This window comes from Urocampus carinirostris, chromosome 12, assembly GCF_059441175.1.
Source record: "Urocampus carinirostris isolate Australia breed hairy pipefish chromosome 12, RoL_Ucar_1.0, whole genome shotgun sequence".
Classification (NCBI taxonomy): domain Eukaryota; kingdom Metazoa; phylum Chordata; class Actinopteri; order Syngnathiformes; family Syngnathidae; genus Urocampus; species Urocampus carinirostris.
In genome coordinates this window covers 40,630,440-40,655,816 of record NC_142360.1, presented here as the reverse complement: position 1 = coordinate 40,655,816, position 25,377 = coordinate 40,630,440, and the positions used below count along the sequence as shown (strand labels likewise).

Genomic DNA, 25,377 nt, shown 5'->3' with positions numbered 1-25,377 from the left:
GGAGGGGAAGGTAAACTTTAAGATCTTATGGAAAATAAAATAATAAAATACAAAAAATACCCAATATTACGTGTCGATATAGAGTATTTCAATAGTGCTACAGAAAATACACACCCTAATAAAAAATAGGGTAATATGCAAATGTGGGGGTGGGGTTTAATGTGGGCTTTTACTCCCCCGGGTTGAGTTAAAGAGCCTCATGGCATGAGAATTAAGGAATTTGGTCAAATTTTTCCATTGTTTTCATATATTTTGGGGGTTTCTTCTTACTGATGAGAACGCATTTTGAATGTTTGCCCTTGATTTCTTTTTTTAATAATTCAAGTTTCCTGCTAAGTCTAATTTTATTTCCTGCACTGTTTTTGTGAAAGATTAGTCATGTGGTGTTGAAATTCTCATTGACTATAAAAGGTTTCAGAGAGCTTTTAAGTTGGTATTAGTTAGCATAACTTAGTACCTTAAGTATCTTTTGCATTATTAAAAATGTTACGCCAATATCCGTTATCATCCTCCTCTAAATACTAATAATCAAATATCAATCGATCCTTTGTGTCAATTGGGTGCGCACAGCCTAGCATAAAGCGGCAAATGAATGCTAGGTTTGCTTTTGAAGAAAAATCTGACGTCGAGGAAGGCAGCCTGATTTCCAAGTGAGAAGAAGAAGAAAACTACATATTTTGCCTTGATACAGGGAAAGCAATTTGGCCAAAAGACATATTTTGGTTCTCTTGAGCCACAGCCCTTCTCAAACAAAATTTCGAACCCAATTACTGCCCATGCTTGCTTATTCTTGGCAATCAAAACAACTAAATCCTCAAGGCACAGAAACGACTTGCATTCCACGAATCGCAATCATTTCGCGACCGATTAAAAAAAAAATTACGTAATGTAACTTTGGGTTTGCCCACAATGTGTTGTTGCCAAGCATTCTTTCAGCACTTTTTTAATCTGCGTAAATAGTTTGCACTTGAAAAGAAGCGAAAGATTGCGTAAACATGACTATAAGGCAACAAAATCTTCTTTCACAAGAAACTCATTTACATTATAGGAGGTGTCGGTCGGGCCTTGCATTGTCTTGATTTAAGATAAGAGTTCAAAAGGACTTGCTTGGTTTCTTGTGCCGAGGTTCTAGTTTCTAAATTGACATTAAATTAAAATGTTGACACCCCAAAAGCTGCATGTAAATGTTTTGATAGCATTTGAAGCAGGGGTCTCCAGCGTGGTGCTCCCTAAGGACAGCTGAGGTGCCCAAGGACCTGTTCTGAAAATAGCTCATCAGTGCTGGCTTTTTAAAAAATTTCTCTTAAAATGATCGTTTTATCAGTTGACTGAGTCCACTTAACCCTATTTTTAATCATCAACTTGGGAACATTGTAATAACTTGATAGATACTTTCTTCATCTCCGTAGGGAAATTCACACTTCCAGCAGTATCCTTGTGTTGAAAATAAATTAATAATAAAATAAAATAAATAGAACACAGACACCCAATATAACGTGTTGATATAGAGTATTTAAATAGTGCTACATAAAATACACACTGTCATAAAAATAGGGTGATATGCAAATGTTGGGGGTGGGGTTTCATGTGGGCTTTTACTCCCCTGGGTGGAGTTAAAGAGCTTCATGGAATGAGGAAGAAATGAAATTGTTATTTTAGAAATTCAAATACCGATAAATTCTGATTCACGGGCTTGATGGACAATTTTTTTTTTAAGCAATTATAAAATCAAAAGACAATCTGTATTAAACAAATGTATTAATTTTTGATTTTTTTAATTTTTTACATAATTTCCAACAAACTAAATTTGAATTAATGGGTTTTATAAAGTGAATGAGCAAAACAGTTTTTTAAGCTGGCTATCCGGCTACTTGTCTTGCATTGTAGTTAGCCATCTAATTAGCAAGCGTATTCATTTTTTTAAACATATTTTCTTGCTGGTTACCAAGCTAAGCTTTGGCCTCCTTGCTATTATTTTAGCTTTCTATCTGACAATTTAGAACAGAATAGGATATACCCTTATTATCATTCTTACAAAATGGGTTGGACATATTGTGACAACAAAATTGGACGTGGCACTCCAGTTTCACATTTTACTGAGAGAATTTAAAAAAACAAAAGATAAGATTATTTACACAAGAAAGTGTGGGCATGTAGAGGCAGAAGATATTTACATTAGGTGTTTACATACAGTTTTGGGATCGTATTAGTATTTAGATGGCTTTTGACTCTTACAGCTAGCTTTTTAGCTCCATTTAGCTTTTGACCTGTTTACCTTTTTAGCAAGGCATCTAGCGAAGTTGCTGTTTTAGAAGTGGATATCCATCTAGGTGCCCTTTGCGCTAATTAGTAACAAAAAGTAGATCAACCCTTGAAAAAAGGTTGGAGACCCCTGATTTGAGGCATGAAAGAAATCGGATTTTTACTGTCCATGAAGGTTTCTGTATGTTACCTACTCCTGTATACGGGATTGCGCAATCGAGGTTGGCAGGGAAAGTGGGTGAATGTTTGAGGAGGAGAGTTTAGAGGTAAATACAGTCTGAGCTGGCAACTTCCCTAAAGGACTTCAATGACGTCGTTCATTCATCTCGTATAGCTTTTCATCATGTTAGCATAGACAAAAAGCTAATTTGGCCACGTATGTTTTGTTTTCTCCATGAAACAAGATTATTTATAGGACTCTTTTTTCCACACCTTTTTTTATGCACACAATAAGCTAAAGATGTTTTTAATCCCCCACTTTATTTTTTCATTTTTTTAAACATTTTTTGGAAGCTCAAAAGGACGGTAGTCAAGTCATGTTTCTTTGTTTGGCCCTTAATCAGAGTCTCAAAGGGCTGCACAGACCACAGATTATTGCAAACCACAGCCTATTATGACACCAACCCCTGATCTAAAACCTACATGAGGGCAAATAATACGCAGATATTGTCAACATCAAATATAGGTTATTCATATGTTATAGAATAGAAGTGTATTTTAAGCTTAGATTTAAAAATTTCCACTGAGGTTGCAGATCCAATCTCAGGGGGAAGAACATTCCACAGCTCCGGAGCCCGAATGGAGAACGTTCTGCAAATTTCTTCTTGGCTCTTGGGATCACTAGTAGACCGGCGTTTTCAGAGCAAAGGCTCCGGACCAGAACATAGGGGGATATGAAATATGAAAGATATGAGGGAGCAGGTCCATGCATGATTTTTTTTATAGTACCAACAGATCCTTGAAATCACATCTTAAGCTAATAGGGAGCCAATGCAGGTTAGCTAAAATCGGGGTATTAAGTACCTCCTATTGGTACAAATAACTTTAATTCTGTAAAAACATTGATTTTAATACTAGACAAAAATACATGAGCTATCATTCCAATATTCTTTTTGTTTTAAATCCATCAACATCTGAAAATACATCATATACACCCATCACAATATATTCCCATTATAATTTTATGTTATGGCCCCGAAGACGCATCAGTTTTAACATATAACCTTAAAACGGTTCACTGGATAAGGGTTAAACAGCCTTATTGGACAAATTATATACTGTATATTTGGTATTAAAAGAAAAAGTATGGTAATCTGGTGCCACCTACTGGCAAGTATGAGTTTAAGTTACTCGTTTCTCACTGGAGGAAAGCGAATTTACTGAACATTGTGCATGCTTTTTTTGCAAAGGTAAAATTCGACACTTAACTACAGCACACTAAACAAGGTCTCACAGCAAACAGTGAAAAACACAGCTACATCTATCTATCTACCTAGGTCATATCCCTCAAGAGGGGTGACCGACAGCAAGACAAACGTATAAAAAGAAAGGGAAAAAAAAGGCAAAAACACAAACATTTTAGGCACCTAAGTTGGTCGTGCTTTTGTCCCTCCAGATGAAACGGGACACAAGAAAGCAGCCATCTCACTCGGGTCACTTTCGCTGGTTTACCCCCGCCGCATCATACAGGTGCCCTGCCCACCCCTTACAACGCGTCCAAGCATCCCACTATCCTTTTACAACACCTCTCCACTCATTCCTATCACCAACTGCTACATAGTATACAGAATGAATATTTGTCTCCTCAGTGGAAGCGTTTTGGTTCTTTCGATGAAAAGGATTGGGATTATAAAGGAGGTGAAGACATCAGGTTGTGCTTTTTATTTGCTAGGAGCTGACGGACAAAGTGAGGAAGAACCATAGTATGGGTTGTCGTCAGTCAATGGCAGATTGTATGGTTTTCATCCAGGGTTTAATTTTCATTTTCCTTCAACTTGGCTCTTCATGTGGGTGTCATCTCAGGTTTCTCAGTTTCCTCACGGTTTGGAGATGTTATTGAACCCGAACGGACGCGATATATTCTCAGTGCAAATCTCATCCAGCTGCTAAAAAAGAGATCCTGCTCTAGGGTTATTTCTTTATGGGTAAAACCTGAGTACGTTTTCTCCGCAATCCAAAGTTGAGGTGTGTTTAGACCCATCCCGACGGACGGCTCATGGGTCGCCTTAACTGTGTAGCATTTTTCCTCAGAACAAGACCTTGAAGTTGACATGAACTCTTTGCAGAAATGCCGAGAAGCCGCCACAAATGCCTCGCCGTGGCTCAAAAACCGCAGCGTTTCGCGTAAGAGTTTTGTCAAATGTTGTCTATCCGATGCTGTCACGCCACACACAAACATCTGCGATAAGGCGGGACGAATTTCCACGCCGGAGGAACTGACCTTGACTTTCTGGCTTTGCGTTCTTTAGAGGTCCATGATGTACCAACAGACTCATTTGTTTCAAATGATGAATACTTGATTCCTCCCCGTAGGGAATTCACACTTCCAGCAGTATCCTTTTGTTGTTTATTAACAGATGAACAGGATGGCCTCGGGGTGCTGTGTTTGTAGTTTAGCCACAGCGGAGTGGATGACGTCACACGCTAGGCCAAAAGTTGGACGTCCCTGCAGCAGAAGGAAATCTTTGTGCCCAGGGTGACACCACCTCCTGCAAAAGCCTCCTCTCCGCTTCCCGCAGGCTTTTGTGTCTCTGTCTGCCCTAACAGCGCTGAAGCCGGGTAGCTCCACGTTAGCGTCCGGGATGCTAGTCGTGAGCCACGTTTTTCACCAGCACATCCAGTTCGTCGGTCTTATTTGGTAGAGAGTTCACATTTACCATGATTACGGACGGTACTGAAGACTTGTAACGCCGCTAGTCGCTTAGCCTGATCTCCGGCACTGCATCCACGATAGGGCCCCCTAATCTATGTCAATGCATTAAATTTCAAGGTCATTTAAGTCTGTGTTTTTTAACCAGTGTGTTGTGAATCCTTGTCTAGTGTGCTGCTGGAATTTTCCCAATTTTAGTTTTCCCAAAAAATCAGGCCAATTATTAGTATTTTTGCTTTCTTCCGACTAGGAACTGTAATAGTCATTTTTATTTACTTTTTATACAGTTATTATCTGCTCATGAGGTAGCACAGTACATTTAATAACTTTATTTGTTTAATGAAGCGGTTTAAGATTGCACTGTAAAAAATATAAACATCATTTGTATTTCTTTTTATATACTAATTACCTGCTTATGAGGTAGTACAGTGAAATATTTGACATCATTTTCAAACATTTTCGACAAATGGTGTGCCTCGGAAGTTTTTATAAATAAAAGCTTACCTTGGTTCAAAAAGGGTTGAAAAACACTTAAGTATCCGTCTGCAAGCTTAATTTTGGCGGGTGGAGTTAAAGAGCCTCATGGCATGAGGAAGAAATATAGAAAATGTTCTTTGAAATAACGATTGATTTTCTAGATAGCACTCTGTTTGAAGAGTTACTGGACATGTCTTGATCTAGCTTTTGTATTTAAACCCAGGGGAGTAAAATGAATTTTTCTAGATAATTTTTTCATCGTTAATGTGGTTTTTGTAATTGGTTATGAACTGACATGGTAAACGACATGAGAAGTGTGGTATTTTGTCGCTCTGGATGCCATTCAGTTAACAATAGTAGTTGGAGCTACCGTTCCTTGCAGAAATATTGGTTCCCCAAGAACTTTTGACACACCGCTTAAAACTTGTAGATTAAAAAAACTCAAGAATCCACATGATGTGAGAGAAAATCGTGGAAAGAAACGCAAGTTATTCAACATTTTAAATTGTGCCATAAAATCAAAGATGAAAAACTTTATTCGAACATCCAAATAAAAACAGAACCAAAACAATAACTCATGAATAGTTGGACATTGTTTGATGGTCTTGTCAATTGTTCCAAAGTTTGACTTTTACTTTTCCTGGTGGTTCTCACCTACGGGATTAGGAATTAACGACAGCCCTTCAAGTTATAATTTCCCTCTTTCCGAATGAATAGTTTATGGATGTTTTCTGGCACCGTTTTTGTTGACCTTAAATAGCTGTTGTGAATTGAGAAATTTTACGAAATCTCATTTTAATCATTTGGACTGCAGGAATCAAATATGAGTATGATCTGGATATCCTACCCTGTGTATGGTTCTAATTGCACATTTTGGGAGGATAAAAAGGGGCTGGAGTCAACTTTTGGAATGATTGCCCCAGACTTCTGCACAATAAATGTTAAAAGTAGGTGTTGCAAAAAGATTGGCCCCCTTTGAGTGAATACTTCATACACCCTCCATTTGCTGCAATTACAGCCTCAAGTCTTTCTAGGCTAGGCACTATTTACTGTTTTCTTGTCGGTCAAAGGTATTCGGTGCGAATTTCTAGCCCTCGGGGTTGCATTTAGCAAATGTTAAGACCGCTATCTGGTGTAAATACTTAAGCTAACCCTCCTTTGTTTGCGTTCCCGCGCAACGGCATATCGGCTGGTAATGATATTGGTTCAAGGAGGTTCCTTCATCTGGGCTGGCTCATTGTTGATTGTATATGAAACAATGGCGCTCTATGGCTCCGCTTTCAAAGGAGGAACACGCGGCCCTGTTTGCCCCCGCTGCTGCATCGGGGGTCTCAAGCATGCGGTTCGTGGGCTGACGGCAGGCAAACTGCGATTCTGGTGGGGGGTTTTCTGGACGATTGTAGTTTTTTAGACATTGTGAAAGATTTGTAAATAAAACCTCGATGGCCTTGGTCAAGTTTTTTTAAGATCTTTTTTTTTTTGTTCATTTTCATACTTTGGAGTAATATGTACTGTACAACCTTTCAGTACTTAAGAAGGCTTTTTTTATATATACTTTCGGTTTTTGTATCATTTTCTGGCTGTTTTGGGGTCGTTTTGACTTTGTAGGCCATTTTATGGTCTAGTTTCATTTTTAAGGTTTTTGGTTTTTTTTTGGATTATTTTTTTTCAATCGTTTTGTAATTATTTATTTGGCCTGTTTTATTTCGGAATAGTGGGCAATATTCAGTTGATTTTTGTTATGTTCATTTTTTGTCTATTTTTGTCTTAAAATCCTTTTTTTCCTTTTGATTTGTTTGATTCATTTTCATACTTTTGAGTCATATTTAGATTCGTACTTCAGTACTAATTTTCAGTGCTTTTCAGTTCCTTCTACGTTCCTTTTACCTTTAAGGTTTCTCAGTATTTTTTTGATTTTGGGTCATTTGCTGGATGGTTTCTTTTGGGGGGTGGGGGTGGTGTAATTTTGATCATTTTGGGGGTCATAGTTTGTTTTTTATGATTATTTTTTGTTTATTTTCATACTTTGGAGTAATATGTACTATACAACTTTTCAGTACTACAAGCTTTTATCTTTATATACACATTGTCTGACTTTTTGGGCTATTTTATGGTATGATAGTTTCATTTTTAAGTTTTGGGGTTTTTTTGATCATTTTTTTCAGTCGTTTTGTAATTATTTTTGTCTGTTTTATTTGAAAATGGTGGGCGATTTTCAGTTGAATTTTCTTTTTTTTTGTCTTTTTGGTTTAAAATCTTTCATTTCTCTTGTTTTTTTTTTGGGTTAATTTTCATACTTGTGAGTAATATTTACAAAAGTACTTCAGTACTAAATTTCAGTGCTTTTCAGTACGTTCTTCAACTTTTTAACCTTTAAGGTTTCTGTCAGTACTAAATTTGATTTTGGGTCATTTACTGGATGGTTTCTTTTGAGGGGTGGGGGAGTCATTTTGATCATTTTTTGGGGTTATACTTGTGGGGTTTGGGATTTTTTTTGTCGAGTTTTCATTTTAAGATTTGCTTCCATCATTTTTCTGACGTTTTGTGATTTTTGTTTTTTTTTTTGGTCGTTTTTTTCTTGCAGCAAGAAGTGGGCAAGAGATGCCATGTTTTTTTTCATGTTTAGAAAGTTAATGAGAAATTTAACTGACAACCTTTTTTTTCCCAGTCAGCAACCATACGTGGTTTCTTTTATTCCTGGTTGATTTATTTCCTTATTTTTCATGTTTCAAGATTATAAGAATTGTTTTCAGATATTTTATGAGAAAAACCCAGCCTCACCTAGAGTCTTGTTTCCAGCGGGCCCCAGGTAAATTCAGTTTGAGACCCCTGACCTACATAGATTCCAGTATGGGCTATTTGTTTGTAATGGCCCACTCATTCCATTTGCCACATAAGGGTGAAGCTTACCGAGAAACCCGTCACATTTTCCCCTCGGCGTTTTCGTGTTTGGTGTGAGAGGTGAGAATAAATCCGGGAGTGTTGACGCCTCGGGACCAGGAAAAAGCCGTCCCACTTCCCTGGTGGCCCCTCCTCGGATGTCAGGCCATGTCGCATGAGCGGAGCGAAGCATCCTGGGATTTTTTCACGGCCCTTTTCTTGTTTCAGGAAGTGCTCGGCTTCAATACGTGAAACCTCCCTTGATGGGAGGCTGATTTGTTTGCCTTGATTTAGTTGGTCAGAAATTTTTATCACCTGGGTGAGATTACCTTTTGTGGAAATTTCAGTTTGGAGTAATGATTAAACCACTTTTTATGAGGCAAACACTGAAACATGTCACAAGGTTTTGCAAGTCAAACAAAGAACGGATCACAGCAACAGTCATAGTGGTTTTATTTTGGGGTTCTGGTGTCATTTGCCATGACTTTAAGTCAAGTCGTGTTTATTTGTTTGGCCCTTAATCACAAATGGTCTCAAAGGGCTGCACAGACCGCAGATTATTGCAACCCATAGACTATTATGACAGCATCCCCTGATCTAAAACCGACATGAGGGCAAGGAAAAACTCAAAAACATGTCAAGTCATGTTTATTTGTATAGCCCTTAATCACAAAGTCTCAAAGGGTTACACAGACCAGACTATTGCAAACTACAGACTATTATGACACCATCCCCTGACCTAAAACAGACATGAGGGCAAGGAAAAACTCAAAAACCTCAACATGAGGAAAATGAAGACACCGTGAGAAGGGACCGCACATGAGATCATCCCCCTTCCAGGCCAAAATGGATGTTGCAATAACAATACACAGATATTGTACACATGAAATATAAATCTTTCATAATCTATAGAAGTGTGTTTTAAGCCTAGACTGAAACAGTTCCACTGAGGTTGCAGATCAAATCTCAGTTGGAAGAGCATTCCACAACACCAGGGCCCGAATGAGAACACTCTCGAACCTTCAGATTTCTTTTTGGCTCTTGGAATCACTAGTAGACCAGCGGTTTCAGAGCGAAGGCTCCGGACCGGAACATAGGGGGAAACTAAATCTAAAAGCAACGAGTAGGGAAGTCCATCCATTTTGTATACTTTAAATGCAAGGTTTGTATGGGATTTTGAAATCTCAAGGATTTTTAGGTGAAGTGCTCGTAAATGCTTTAAATTGTTGCCCTGTTTCACCGCAAGGCTGCTTATATGTGACGCTGGCACTACTCTCTGGTGGCTTTGCTTTCCCATTGCAATTATTACCTTGTGATTAACAGCAACTGGCGTTAATTTATATAGCATGTCCCATGAAGCTTCATCGCCCCCTGGGGGTTGAACCCAAGAGGGCGGGTGCATGCTGCACTTAATCCATGCGCTTTTACACATTTAATAGTGCCCCGTTTATGGATTATGAACATTTAATATGGGCCACGTTCTCCCGTGGTAAATTGAAGCGGGAAGTACCTCTAGCGACATGAAATCTAAGCAAAATATGAAAATTTTACCCTAAACCTAGATTTGAGATTTACAAGATTGATAAATCATGTGTTTATAAATGCACTCGCAAGATTTAAAAATGCATTTGTCGTTTAGATGTGTTTGTAGCCCTGCAAAATACATGATTCACACCGGATTTCTTGAAATGCTACTTGAGAAAATTGGCTTTGAAAGTCAACAATTGCAGTTTTGTTTTCGTACGGATCTTTGATGGGGAGGGTGATTTATTTATTTATTTGCATTCATTTTTATTCCCAAAACTCTTTTCACCTCAATGAGATTACTCTTTAACTCTTTGAGAACATTTCAGACTTATGTAATGATTAACCACTTTTGTTATGAGGCTAAAACTGGTACATGTCACAAGGTTCTGCAGGAGAAACGGAAGAATTGGATCTCACCATAGCAACAAAATCAAACATTGTGCTCTTATTTTGGGCTTCTGGTCAGGTTTGGGTAGGGTTACTTTAACTGGATTACTTTCAATAACTTTTGGATACTCAATACCAAATATGCTCATAAAAGACAAAAGAAACTAAATATGAATAAAATGACTCCATTTTGTGCAGGCTTGGGGAGTAACAGAATACATGGAAGGGCAAAAAGCTGTTTGGATTGCTTTTCATTTTGTTTGTCGCATTTGATGTTCGTTTTGCCAGAGATCAAAGCCAGGAGAGAAAGCTTACCACGTGTTGCGAGTCATCATTTTATTCATATTTAGTGTGTCTTTTTATTAGCATATTTTGTATTGGCGTCATCCAAAAGTAATCGAATGTAATCAAGTTCAAGTAACCCTACCCAACCCTGGTTCTGGTGTTATTTGGCAAGACTTACTAAAGCTGTGTTTCTTTTTAGTTACCTGGCTACAAAACTGCCAACATGCTGCAGGGGCTGAAGGAATTCGGCTCTCACGCCATGGATATCTATGAATACCTCGCCACGGGAACTGGTTAGTATATTTTACTTTTTATGTACATTTATTTACACAAAGAGGATTTTTTTTTTTTTTCAAAAATCTTAGTGGAGTTTGCCATTGGTAAATGGATTTTATTTACATTCGTGTTTTAAAACTCCCTGTACATGAATCCCTTGTTTTTTGCAGACTAGCAACCTTCATTACTCAAGAACCATTTTTACATGCTCAAGTATTTAACAAATAAAAGAACCATACTTTATAACAGGGGTGTCAAACTCATTTTAACTTGGGGGCCACACGATAGAGCAAACATTCTGTCGGGGGCCGGACTAAAAGAGAAAGAAAAAGAGGGAGAAATAAGAGAAAGAGGGAGGGAAAAGGAGAGAGGGCGGGACGAAGAAAAAAAAAGAGAGGGAGAGAGTGTAAGAAACAAAAGATAAAAAGTCGTGAGAGGGGGAAAAGAAAGGGAGAGGAAGAAAGAAATCCAAAGAGAAATAGAAAGACAGAAGAGAGACAGGAAAAGAGGAAGTTGGAGCAAAAGAGGTTAAAAGACACAGAGAAAAAGAGCAACAAAGGAAGAGAAAAAGAGACAGAGTGAAAGAGACAGAAACAGTGGGGGAAAATGGGTGGAAAAGAAAGGGAGAGAGAGTGAGAGAGAGAAATAAATACAAGTAAAGTGTTCTAGGCACCTGGCTTTGGCGACATCAAGTGGACATATTTTAACCTGCAGCTTGTTTTTCTCTTGCGCTTCTCTTAGTGTTGCCTCGGAGGCCGCATTCAATCCCTTAGCGGGCCACCTGTTTGACACCATTGCTTTATAACCATTTTTTGTACGGATAACTTGTGTACAGTCAAATTATAATTTTTAAAATCCGGCTGTTTTATTGCACAATTGTACGGTTTAAGGACCCGTCCACTCTACATGATACGCTGCTGCCATCATTTGGAAAATATGGAAAAAGAGCCACTAGAGAGTGCTAAAGACCTGCATGTGGCTTCCTAGCAAGTCTAGCTAGTGGAGAGGTCCATGTTTGTTGGCAATAGAAAGCATCATCCAATGCCTTTTACTGCTTTTGTGGGTCTATGTAGAGTTTTTTGATGGCGTTTAAAGAAACTTGAATAGTTGGTTTGACGCATGTGTTCGACTTGGGCCGCAAAGTCATTGCAGAGCTAAAATGGGGCGGGGCTAATGAGCGAAGTAGCAAAACCGTGGTGAACAAATCAACAGCATGGAAATGACTGTATCTGGTATAGTAGTCAAATGACTCGGTTTCCTCCGCAAGAGGTCCTCTAAAATTGCGTATCGAGTTTGTTGTCTGAAGAAAAAACTGCAAATTGTTCTTATTATGTTGGCTCTCCGACAAGATTTTAGAGCAGATATCGGTCCATTTTTGCCATTTGTCAAATTCATGAAGGTTTACAGAAAATGTAGTTTTGTGGTTATACAGGCATCTAGGACACATCAAAAGAAAGCTTCAACCCTCGTCTTTCATCAGAAAAAACTGTTTATAGCTATTACTATTGTTTTGTAAACAAGAATTTCACATTTCTTAACCTGCTTCCAAGAAGATTTCTTCTGCTTGAAATTCATCTTTTAAAAAAAAGCTTTCACAAACGTTTTTTTCCCCAATTGTCAAGGTGGCCGTTTTGGATGTAAATCTCTCAGAATTCAGTCTAATGAAAATAACTTGTTTTTATATTCCTAAATACAAAAACAATCTTTCTCACACACACACAGAAAACGTTTCAATAATCAGTCTAATTATATCTCTTGTACGTTTATCAATGTTATATTATTTTATTGTGAAGTAGTGCTCATGTGTGTACTGTTTTCACTGACGTATCATAAACCACGCCCACTGTTTGGGCTCTTTCTTTCCTTTTTTTCAACCGACATGAGAGCCTCGTGAGTACTTTGCAGCTGCTATCACGATGTAGTTTTTAACAATATATGTATTTTATCTGTGTAAATACAGCCATCAAAGAGTCTTAATAATGACTATCTTTGACACCAATATTAAAATCAGGTCGGGGACCTACGCTTGTAAGCCATAGAAGGCTCTTTTGTGTGTGTGTATATATATATTAACACAAGGGCACTATGCTTGCAATTAACATTTTATTGCAAGAACTCTTTCGGTCCCGACCCTTCCGGTGACAAAATCACACTATTTCGGTCCCTTGGTATTAGCCCACACACTCTCAATCGCCAGATACAGCAAGCAACACTAGGAAGTGGGGGTTCCTCTGTGGAGACAAATATCTAATCAAAGCCACTCCTGCTAGCTCGTGGTTATTATACTGAAATCATTCCTAGAGGCTTGATGTGTATTGATCAGCCGCACCAAAACCTTTTTGGCACTTCTTGACAATGCTTCTGAAAACGTTTTATATGTTTTGGCACTGAATAAGTGAACATAGTGAAGTGTTTTCCAGTTGACATGGCTTAATGGCTGACCAAATGTCTTTTTCTGTTTCCATGTTTAGATCCCCGACTGAAAAATCATTTCCTGATGCAGTCCCCCGTTCCCATGACGGCCATTTTGCTGGGCTACCTGTTTTTCGTCCTGTGCCTGGGCCCTCGCCTCATGGCCAATCGGAAGCCTTTCCAGCTGAAGGAGGCCATGATTGTTTATAACTTTGCGCTGGTGGCGCTCTCCTTATACATCGTCTACGAGGTGACTCCGATTTTCTTCCTGTTTCAAGCTGATTTTTGTACGTTATCTGTTCTTAAATGTATATTTTTATATTCCAGTTCTTGATGTCTGGATGGGCCACCACGTATACTTGGCGATGCGACGCAATCGATGAGTCCAACAGCCCTCAAGCACTTAGAGTAAGTGAAAAAAAATATGGTAAGCCGTGAAAAAGAAGAAACAGACTTATACATTGGACCCCAGAATTGTAAAATTAAATTACCCTATAGCAGGGGATAAAAACCTCAGATTATAACATAATAATAGAAAAGTGATAAGTGGTAAGCGCAGCTTGTGTGTGTAAGATAACATTATAAACAAATATACATTGAAAGGAAATTGTATTTACCTTGTGGGTTGAACTGGTCAAGTGGAGTAGCGGGTGGATGCAGACTAGAGAGGACATTGGATTCAATTAATAGATTTCTAGATCATTGCAAGATTTGTTTCCAGGGTGATCATGTTTTTTTTCCTCGTGACGTATGGTGAATACAGTTTAGTCATTGACTTGCAAATGACTTAAAAAAACGGGCAAACTCCTCTTCCAGCATCTTTCTTGGTTTATTTCCCACGTGCAGTAAGTTTAATGTATGTAGAAGTGCCACAATACGCAGATAAAATGCTTATCGAGCATAACATTTGCATCTTCAATGACTGTCTGCTACCAGTGACCGAGATGATCTGTTTTTTTTTTTGTTTTTTGTTTTTTTAAGCCCGTCTTTTCATCCCTTTTCACGATGTCATCAGCCACTGACATATACTATGCCACCTAATCATTGTAGAGCTCAAACTCTTGGGATTTAAGATACGATGGACCATTTCAAAATGCATTTGTCACAGAAACCTCACCGTCATTAACAAGATGCGCCAAAACTATAAAGATGGCTTACCTAAAAGTGCTATGAGATTCCACTCATGACATAATTCCCCGCATAAATGGTCTGGTTACAGTCACCAGAGTCCAGTAAATCCAACTGTGTAAAATATTTACTTAAAACACACCATAATGCAGAACAATAAAAAAAATAAAAAATACGCCTAAAAGTATTCCCACATCATTTGACAATCCTTGTTGTAATCTGACTTTTTGCCTTCATGACTTGTGTTTAAAAATAGACTTGTCAAATGACTTTTGGTATAGCAGTTATCATGACATTATGATTGACACCACTCTCGGCCAATTGCAAGCTTTTTTCACGGTGCTTGGCATGACATAGCCTATGAATGCCTATATTGAAAAAAAAAACGGACATGACCTACTCTGGCTGTAAAAATCTTCAGCTCATAGTGACCGACTAAATTGATTAACACATTGGTTGGCCAATGAAATTCCCAACATGGATGAATTCATATTTGCAATATGTATTCAAATCAGGAATTGGGGAAAAAAAGGTGCTTAATCCAACTCGGGATCCATTTTTACGCACGAGTGTGCACAGTGATTGACTTCTGGAAAGAGAAGTCAAACTTTTTAAGTCTTTCACGTCTTCCTCCTCACCTTATTTTATCTTACCAGAGGTTAGCTCCCATACACTGTCGTACGAATGCGCCCGGTTAATGATGCGACAATAGTTTTCTACCCAACTTGTCTCAACACAAGTCGTTGGAAGTCATTGGGTGTCCAAACTCGCTAATGCCTAGAGCTGAGCAGACTCAGCCGAGGCTCGAACCTGCAACCTCCAAGACTTGGGACGGGCACTCTACCCCGAGGCCATCAAGGTTTTATCTACAACTCTTTCACGATGTCTAAAAACCGGCCGAAGTAAGATATACCGTTGCAGAGGTTTTAGAGCTGTCAACGGGTCGTCTTACATCAAAGCGGCGCTGCCACGAGTGGTCAACAAACTCTCCTAACTTTACTCAACTTGGTTCTACTTCGACTCGACTTCAAAATACCGCTTTTAGGACACAACGTCAGGGGAACCCGTGTATTTTGACCTTCATGCACTGTAACTTTGACTTAAGTCGCTTCTTAATGAGTCATTTTGAGCCCTCGATTTTGTGCGCTGGCTAGATTTTTTTTGTGCGCTGGAAATGTGCGAGCAGTGCGCAATTGCGCACACGCGCAGCTTAGAGGGGACACTGTTCGGGGCCAATTTGACAGGAAGAGTAAGGTGTCTATACCTGTTGTGTCGTTAACGTGAACAACGCTCCGTGCGCTCACTTTAGTATTTAGAGCGCCGCTGCCCCCTAGATGAGTGAAGGTGCTAAAAACACTAGAATGACTGACTTCTACTGATGTTTTTGTTTTTCTTTCTCTCTCCAGATGGTGAACGTGGCCTGGCTCTTTTGGTTCTCCAAAATCATCGAACTCATGGACACTGTAAGTCACATTTTCATCTCTGGAACCCGGCACGGTTTAAAGACGGTATGGAAAAAACCTCGTCCCGCTTTTTGCGCTAGATCTTCTTCGTGTTAAGAAAAAAGAGCGGGCAGATCACTTTCCTGCACATCTTCCACCATTCTTTCATGCCCTGGACTTGGTGGTGGGGCGTCGGCTACGCTCCGGGTGAGTACCCCACCGCACGTTAGCTGAATTCCGATCGTTTTTTGTCTCCCATCTGATGAAAGCCTGCGATGTCTGGCCACCTTTACTCGGGACAGGAACGGAAAAAATGTCCTTTATTTAAACCAAAAATCTTTTGTATGTGAAGCGTTTTCATCCTATAGATCAGGGGGGGGGGCACACGATAGAACAAACATTCTGTCGGGGGCCGGACTAGTAGATGAAAGAGAAAGAAAAAGAGATAGAGAAATAAAAGAAAGAGGGAGGGACAAAGAGAGGGAGAGAGCATGAGAAACAAAAGGGATAAAAAGAAGTCGTAAGGGGGAAAGAAAGGGAGAGAAAGAAAGAAATCCAAAGAGAAATGGAAAGACAGAAGGAGAGAAAAGAGAGCACAAAGAGAATGAAGAAAGAGAAAAGGAAAAAAGGAAGTTAGAGCAAAAGAAGTTAAAAAGACAGAGAGAAAGAGCAACAAAGGAAGAAAAAGACAGAGAGTGAAAGAGACAGTGGGAGAAAAGGGGTGAAAGAGAGGGAGCGAGAGAGAGAGCGAGAGAGAGTTAAAGAAATGGATGAGAGCGCAAGAGAGAGTTAAAGAAATGGACGAAAGAGCAAGAGAGAGCTAAAGAAATGGAAATACGAGTACATTGTACTTGTTGGAGGCACCTGGCTTTGGCAAGATCAAGTTGACATATTTCAACCTGCAGCTTGTTTTTCTCTTGCGCTTCTCTGAGTGTTGTCTCGCAGGCCGGATTCAATCCCTTGGCGGGCCTGATCTGGCCCGCGGGCCGCCTCTTTGACACCTATGCTATAGATTTAAAAGGACGCACTGCAGCTGTGCAGGGTTTGTACAGGTGCTTGAAATCCTAAAATGCTTGAATTGGAATGTTGTTTTCAAAGATTGTTAAGTACTTGAATATTGGGTTGAAGTGCTTGTAAATGCTTGAAGTGAATGTTTAAGTGATGCTATGATACAAAATACTACTACAGAAATATGACCTCCACAATTACTTAAAAAATACGACAACAGTAGTATTACAAAAGTATATTACAAAAATACTGCTTTGGAAATACTTGAAAATACTTCTACAGAAATACAACAAAAATACCACTTCATAATACTCAATTTCAAACCACTTCTAGAGAAATAGTAATACAGAAGTAGTACAACAAAAATACTGCCAAAATACAATACAGGAATACTACAAAAATTGTACTATGAAACTACGACAAAAATACAACTCCAATAATTTACTACAAAAATACGACAGCGATACTACAGATACACAACAAACATTCTATGGAAATATTACAAAATAAAACAGAAAAATAATACTAAAAAAATAGTACTACTATAAAAAAAATTCAAACATAAAACTACTGTAATACTACAAAAATACAACACATATACAACAAACATGTTTACTATGTAAATACTACAGAAATACCAAGGAAAAACCTCTATGGAAAAACTACTGAGGAAACAACAAAAATTAAACTGCAGTAATACTCCCCAAAAAACTAAAACTAAATTATACTACTACAGTGATACCTTAAACAAAGTGCCTAAAATCTTCTTTTTTTTATGAGTAATAGTGAAGAAATTGGAAAAATTAAGTTCTGGAAAAAGTACTTGAATTTGGCCATTGAAAGGTGTACAAAACCTGTGCAGTGATTTATGACCCCCATTTTCAATCCATCAACTTAAAGAAATCCGTCAACCGATAGAAAATTGTGGGTTAACGTAACCTCTCTGGACATATAAATTAATCAATATTTATACAATTCTAATTAACTTGAATTAAAAAAAAAGACGGGCTTTAATTTGTTATGATTAGACCACCTCTCCTCCTCCCAAGTCCTCACAAATAAAATGAAGTTTTTTTTTGTTTTTTTTTAGGCCCAATCTTACCTCTATTGCATCTTTATATGGAAAAACATATATGTCTATAAAACAAAGTTTGGCGTTCTAGCAGAATCGGCGAGACTTAATTTTACTGAGGAACGTTTTGGCCACTGTCGCCTCATTGGCTGCGTGTCGCCCCCCCAGGCGGAATGGGATCCTTCCACGCCATGGTGAATTCTTCGGTCCACGTCATCATGTACTTCTACTACTTCCTGGCCGCCGCCGGACCTCGCTTCCAGAAGTTCCTCTGGTGGAAGAAATACATGACGGCCATTCAGCTTGTACGTGCACTTTTTTCAAATCGTCATTTTCTTGAAATGCATTTTTCTTTTAATCTGGCCCATTATGTATTTTGCACTTTCATCTCTCGCTAATTTCTACCTTTGTTATTTGATTAGCATCAGTCATGATTTTTTACTATCTCTAATTTTTCATGTTTTTGGCTATCTTTCTTCTTGAGGATGATTTTATAGGATTGTTTCCCCTGTATTCAAATTTTTCTTTCGGATCCTTACGTTGTCACATTGATGTTATTCTTTTCATAGTCGGGTCCTGTTCATTTGTTTGGCCCTTAATCAGAGTCTCAAAGGGCTGCACAGATCAGACTATTGCAAACTACAGACTATTATGACACCATCCCCTGATCTAAAACCTACATGAGGGCAAGGGAAAACTCAAAACCTCAGCACTAGTAAAGTCGTGTTTATTTGTTTGGCCCTTAATCACAAAGAGTCCCAAAGGGCTGCACAGATTATTGCAAACCACAGACTATTATGACACCATCTCCTGATCTAAAACACACATGAGGGCAAATAATACACAGATATTGTCAGGATTAAATATAGGTTATTTATATATTTATAGCGTAGAAGTGCGTTTTAAGCTTAGATTTAAACATCTCCACTGAGGTTGCAGATCCAATCTCAGGGGGAAGAGCATTCCACAGCATTGGGGCCCGAATGGAGAACGCTCTCGAACCTGCGAATTTCTTCTTGGCTCTTGGGATCACTGGTAGACCAGCGTTTTCAGAGCGAAGGCTGCGGACCGGAACATGGGGGGAAATTAAATCTGAAAGATATGAGGGAGCAAGTCCATGCATGTTTTTTGTATACTACCGACAGAACCTTCTTGTCTTGGTTAAAAGCCTGGCTGCAGCATTTTGTACCAGGCTATTGATTTTGGACTTCGGGAGACCAGAGAGAAGTGCGTTAGAGTAATCGAGACAGGAAGTAACAAACGCATGAATTATAATCTCCGCATCCGACTGAGACAGCATAGGTAGAATTTTAGCAATGTTGCAAAGATGGAAGAAAGCTGTTCTAGTCAAATTTTTCACGTTTGTTTGAAAGGACAGATCGAGGTCAAATATGACACCTACAGTTTTAACCGAGTCACTCTGGGTGATCTTACATTTGTCAATGTTCAGAGCCGTTTTTGAGAACAAGTCGCGGCATTTAGATGGACCAATAACTAGCATTTCGGTCTTTAAGGCGCAAGAAGTTAAGTGACATCCATTCCCTGATCTCAGTGAGGCAGGCCTCCAAATTTCCACAATTTAGTGTGGCCGATTCCTCCATCGGAATATATTGAGTGTCTTCTTTGTAGCAATGGAAACTTTTATGGTTAATATCACATCATGGAAGCATGTCAATGCTGAAAAGAAGGGGGTCGACTACTGAACCCTGCGGAACACCACAGGTAACACTAAAGGGCTCAGATGTCATTTCACCATACAAGTCTTTTTACCTATTTTGTATTTTGCGCTTTCATTTTTTTTGGGTCCTCTCTAATCTCAATTGCCAATTTCTACCGTTTCTGATTCCTCCATCATTTCTCTTTGCCCCACCAGACCCAGTTTGTGCTGGTCTCCCTCCACGCCACCCAGTATTACTTCATGAGCAGCTGCGATTACCAATTCCCCATCATCATCCACCTGGTCTGGATGTACGGCACCTTCTTCTTTGTGCTCTTCTCCAACTTTTGGGTGCAGGCCTACGTCAAAGGCAAGCGGCTGCCCAAGCGGGACGTCGGACCCTGCGTCCGGGACGCCCCCGCCGCCGTCGTCCACGCCAACGGCAAGCATCGCCAGGAAAACGGCTTCAAGAACGGGACCGCCAACGGGACGGCCCGCCACGAAAACGGCAGCACGCCCATGGGCAAGATGAAGAAGGCGTAGGACGACCCGAAGACGATTTTTGGCCGCGTTCCTTTTTAAAGTTTTTCCAAAGGGAAGGAGCGACGCCTTCCACGACTTCCGCAAAAGGGGGATTTCCGTCTTTTAGGTTTTTTTGGGGGGAGGGGTCCGAAGCACAACGTATGAAGGGAATATTTTCACTGACGTGCAAAAAGTTTTCCTATCGCACTGGTTGCCTTTCACTCGGTCGCAAGCGATTCTCCCCTTTTGCGGACAGATGACTGGACGGATGACTTGAATACTTTTACCTGTAAATAGTTTTACTTCCCAACGACTAATTGTATTTCTAAGGCTTTCTACTTTACAAATTGTCTATTTAAAAATAAAATGCCAATAAACTGTGCTTTCAATCGTGGCCTTTTTCCGACTGAGTGATGTTTTAGGTGGGCAAACTGTGGCCCGAGGCAACTGGTAGAAATAGGATGTACAAGTACAAAAAAATCCAAGGTACCAGCTTTGTCCTTATCGTCCTTTTATGTTCTCCAAAAATACTAGGAAATTCCAACAGAACGAGATCTCCATTTTTGTGCTCAAAACGAAGACTAAATACTTCAATCCATCCATTATCTGCACTGCTTATCCTCAGTAGGGTCGCGGGATGCTGGAGCCCATCCCAGCCAACTTTGGGCAGGGACAGACAACTCACTGGCTCATTCACACCTCGGGACAATTTGGACCAGCCAATTAACTTAATATGCATGTTTTTGGAATGTTGGAGGAAACCCATGCAAGCACAGGGAGAACATGCAAACTCCACACAGGAGGTTCGATCTCCTGACCTCAGAACTGTGCCGCACACGCGCTAACCACTGTGCTGCCCGGACTAAATACTTGTTTTTGCTTTATTAAAAAACAATACTAAAACATATTTTACCTGAGTAAAACTACAGTAGTACTTCAAAACTAATTACCTAAAATGGGGACCTAATATATTTGCTTTGATTTCGAAATAACGACAACAGAAATGCAACAACATCAAATACAAATTTGCAGTACTTCCACAGAAATATTATAAACATACAACTACAGTAATACTATAGAAATATTCCAAATACAACAATAAAACTACATTAATACCTCAAAAAATAAACAAAGTAAAATGCTTAAAAACAGACCTTTATATGTTTTAAATTTGAGAAGAAAATACAAGAGGTACTACTTAAGTAGTTTTCTTGTACAATAGTAGTATTTAAGTACAACTACAGCAATCCTATAAAATAAAAAAATACTGCAGATTCTAGCATGCAGTTCAAAATTTTTACTAAAGTACTGCATTACGATAGAAATACTGCAAAAAAACAGTAATATTTGAAAAATCCTAGAATACTAAACACAAGTATAGAAATACACACACTACAATAATATACAAAAATACTGCTACATAAATATGGCATAAAATCTACAAAAATTCAGCTATGGTAACATTAAAAGACACTTAAAAAATACTGCAAAGATACCAGCATAGAAACGGTTAAAAAAATATAGAAGTATTACGACAGAAATACTACAAAAATGTGAAAATTCTACCAAAATATTAAATGGAATTCTAGTAATACTGCAAACTAATGATCAAAAGTGGTGCTAGGAATCAAATGGACTGAACCATTTCAAGTCCATGGTGTATTTTTCAAAAAACATGTAATGTATCTCATCCTATTTAAGCCTAACCTGTCGTTTTTAGGGAGAGTTTTACAAATGCTATCATTTTTGGGATCCTTGGCTCGAATTCCGGGGGTTCTTGTGCACCCCGAAAACGGTCCGACCGCACCCATGACCCCCAGGACACGCAGTATGGCTGTGCGGCCACTACGCAATTCGAACAATAAACGCGAGTATGCCAAAAATGTGACACTGGCTTGTGGGAGTTGCTCAAAAAAATGCTGCTCACATTCTTGTTCGGAGAAGAGTCGACGCCCCCTTTGGTTCGGCTGCTTTCATTCACCAAAAGGGGGCGCTTGTGTGCAGTTTGTATGAAATTGATGAGGAAATATGAAAACACATATTTGGTCTTACACTAGGCTTTTAGGGGTAGTGTATTCATAGGTGTCATATTTTAATCCCGGTTTTGTTTTACGGGAGTTGCGTCCCCCAAAAATGGTCAAAACCCGCAAAGAAGCTACCTCCATTTTATTTTATTTTTAATTCAGAATTTAATATATCGCATTGGTTTGTTCCAATGATTTCCCGAGATAATGCATTTTGAAGACTGTCTGTCCTGTCTTTAAGCTATGATGTCATGTGAAGCCAAGCTTGCCACCATATTGGTTTTCATGCTAAGAGCTTTTAAGTGTTTTAGGGCAAATTTTGGTAGTTTTAATGGAGAATGCCAAAGCGTTGAGTCGCTGGTGGGTGCAGCGATGGTACAACAATTGGCAAGCTGCCAAATGGGGCAACTGGCTCAAATAACACTGAGAGCTAACCAGCTGCAACACGGCGGTTTATCTGACTGCTATAGAGAGCTAACCGGGACAGATCTGCGTAAAAACGGGAGACTGGCCGATCAAATTCATGCAGTAAGAAGCCAGGATAACAGGGAGCCAACAACAATGTCTACGGCAACAAACATAAACCTAGCAGGAAAAAAAAAAAAACAATGAGCATGGCAGACTAGACTGCTAGACGGCTGCTAACAAGGCTAACCTGGAAGCTTTCAGGTACCTGCATGCTAACAGAGAGCTTTCTGGACAATATTTTAATTGACGTGGCAAAAATGATGCTAGCAAGCTGTTTGGATTTATTTTCATTTTGTTTCAGTCGCATTTGATGTTCGTTTTGCCGGAGATCAAAGAGATCAAAGCCAGGAGAGAAAGCTTACCACGTGTTGTGAGTCATCATTTGATTCATATTTAGTTTCGTCTGTCTTTTATTAGCATATTTGGTATTGGAGTCATCCAAAAGTAATGGAAAGTAATCCAGTTAAAGTAACCCTACCCAACCCTGGTCTTACCAACAACGGTGAAGAGACAACCTACAGGCAGGGTTGGGTAGGGTTACTTTAACTGGATTACTTTCCATTACTTTTGGATGACTCCAATACCAAATATGCTAATAAAAGACAAAACAAACTAATTATGAATACAATGATGACTCACAACACGTGGTAAGCTTTCTCTACTGGCTTTGATCTCCGCAGGGTTGGGTAGGGTTACTTTAACTGGATTACTTTCAATGACTTTTGGATGACTCCAATACCAAATATGCTAATAAAAGACAAAAGAAACTCAATATGAATAAAATGATGACTCACAACACGTGGTAAGCTTTCTCTCCTGGCTTTGATCTCTTTGATCTCCGCAGGGTTGGGTAGGGTTACTTTAACTGGATTACTTTCAATGACTTTTGGATGACTCCAATACCAAATATGCTAATAAAAGACAAAAGAAACTCAATATGAATAAAATGATGACTCACAACATGTGGTAAGCTTTCTCTCCTGGCTTTGATCTCCGCAGGGTTGGGTAGGGTTACTTTAACTGGATTACTTTCAATGACTTTTGGATGACTCCAATACCAAATATGCTAATAAAAGACAAAACAAACTAAATATGAATAAAATGATGACTCACAACACGTGGTAAGCTTTCTCTCCTGGCTTTGATCTCTTTGATCTCCGCAGGGTTGGGTAGGGTTACTTTAACTGGATTACTTTCAATGACTTTTGGATGACTCCAATACCAAATATGCTAATAAAAGACAAAAGAAACTCAATATGAATAAAATGATGACTCACAACATGTGGTAAGCTTTCTCTCCTGGCTTTGATCTCCGCAGGGTTGGGTAGGGTTACTTTAACTGGATTACTTTCAATGACTTTTGGATGACTCCTATACCAAATATGCTAATAAAAGACAAAACAAACTAAATATGAATAAAATGATGACTCACAACACGTGGTAAGCTTTCTCTACTAGCTTTGATCTCTTTGATCTCCGCAGGGTTGGGTAGGGTTACTTTAACTGGATTACTTTCAATGACTTTTGGATGACTCCAATACCAAATATGCTAATAAAAGACAAAAGAAACTCAATATGAATAAAATGATGACTCACAACATGTGGTAAGCTTTCTCTCCTGGCTTTAATCTCCGCAGGGTTGGGTAGGGTTACTTTAACTGGATTACTTTCAATGACTTTTGGATGACTCCAATACCAAATATGCTAATAAAAGACAAAACAAACTAAATATGAATAAAATGATGACTCACAACACGTGGTAAGCTTTCTCTACTAGCTTTGATCTCTTTGATCTCCGCAGGGTTGGGTAGGGTTACTTTAACTGGATTACTTTCAATGACTTTTGGATGACTCCAATACCAAATATGCTAATAAAAGACAAAACAAACTAAATATGAATAAAATGATGACTCACAACACGTGGTAAGCTTTCTCTACTAGCTTTGATCTCTTTGATCTCCGCAGGGTTGGGTAGGGTTACTTTAACTGGATTACTTTCAATGACTTTTGGATGACTCCAATACCAAATATGCTAATAAAAGACAAAAGAAACTCAATATGAATAAAATGATGACTCACAACACGTGGTAAGCTTTATCTCCTGGCTTTGCTCTCTTTGATCTCCGCAGGGTTGGGTAGGGTTACTTTAACTGGATTACTTTCAATGACTTTTGGATGACTCCAATACCAAATATGCTAATAAAAGACAAAACAAACTAAATATGAATAAAATGATGACTCACAACACGTGGTAAGCTTTCTCTACTGGCTTTGATCTCTTTGATCTCCGCAGGGTTGGGTAGGGTTACTTTAACTGGATTACTTTCCATTACTTTTGGATGACTCCAACACCAAATATGCTCATAAAAGACAAAAGAAACTCATTATGAATCAAATGATGACTCACAACACGCGGTAAGCTTTCTCTCCTGGCTTTGATCTCTTTGATCTCCGGCAAAACGAACATCAAATGCCACAGAAACAAAATGAAAATCAATCCAAACAGCTTTTTGCCGTTCCATGTATTCAGCTACTCCCCAAGCCTGCACAAAATGGAGTCATTTTATTCCTATTTAGTTTCTTTTGTCTTTTATGAGCATATTTGGTATTGGAGTCATCCGAAAGTAATCCAGTTCAAGTAACCCTACCCAACCCTGGGTGAGACCCACCACAGTATCTCG

General features: G+C 39.0%; 1 protein-coding gene across 6 annotated transcripts in view; it reads left to right on the top strand.

Moving 5' to 3' along the window:
* Nucleotides 1-20,598, top strand: part of elovl1b (ELOVL fatty acid elongase 1b) — a 48,208-nt gene extending 27,610 nt beyond the window's left edge. For all 6 annotated transcript variants that reach the window (XM_088350514.1, XM_088350511.1, XM_088350513.1 and 3 more), the window contains 7 exons: nt 10,887-10,980; nt 13,435-13,625; nt 13,703-13,783; nt 15,910-15,966; nt 16,047-16,152; nt 18,194-18,330; nt 19,899-20,598. In XM_088350514.1, the coding sequence (XP_088206640.1) occupies nt 10,911-10,980; nt 13,435-13,625; nt 13,703-13,783; nt 15,910-15,966; nt 16,047-16,152; nt 18,194-18,330; nt 19,899-20,225 (969 nt within the window). In that variant the 5' untranslated portion in view covers nt 10,887-10,910 and the 3' untranslated portion in view covers nt 20,226-20,598. The remainder of the gene's footprint in view (nt 1-10,886; nt 10,981-13,434; nt 13,626-13,702; nt 13,784-15,909; nt 15,967-16,046; nt 16,153-18,193; nt 18,331-19,898) is intronic.
* Nucleotides 20,599-25,377: the final 4,779 nt, after the last annotated feature.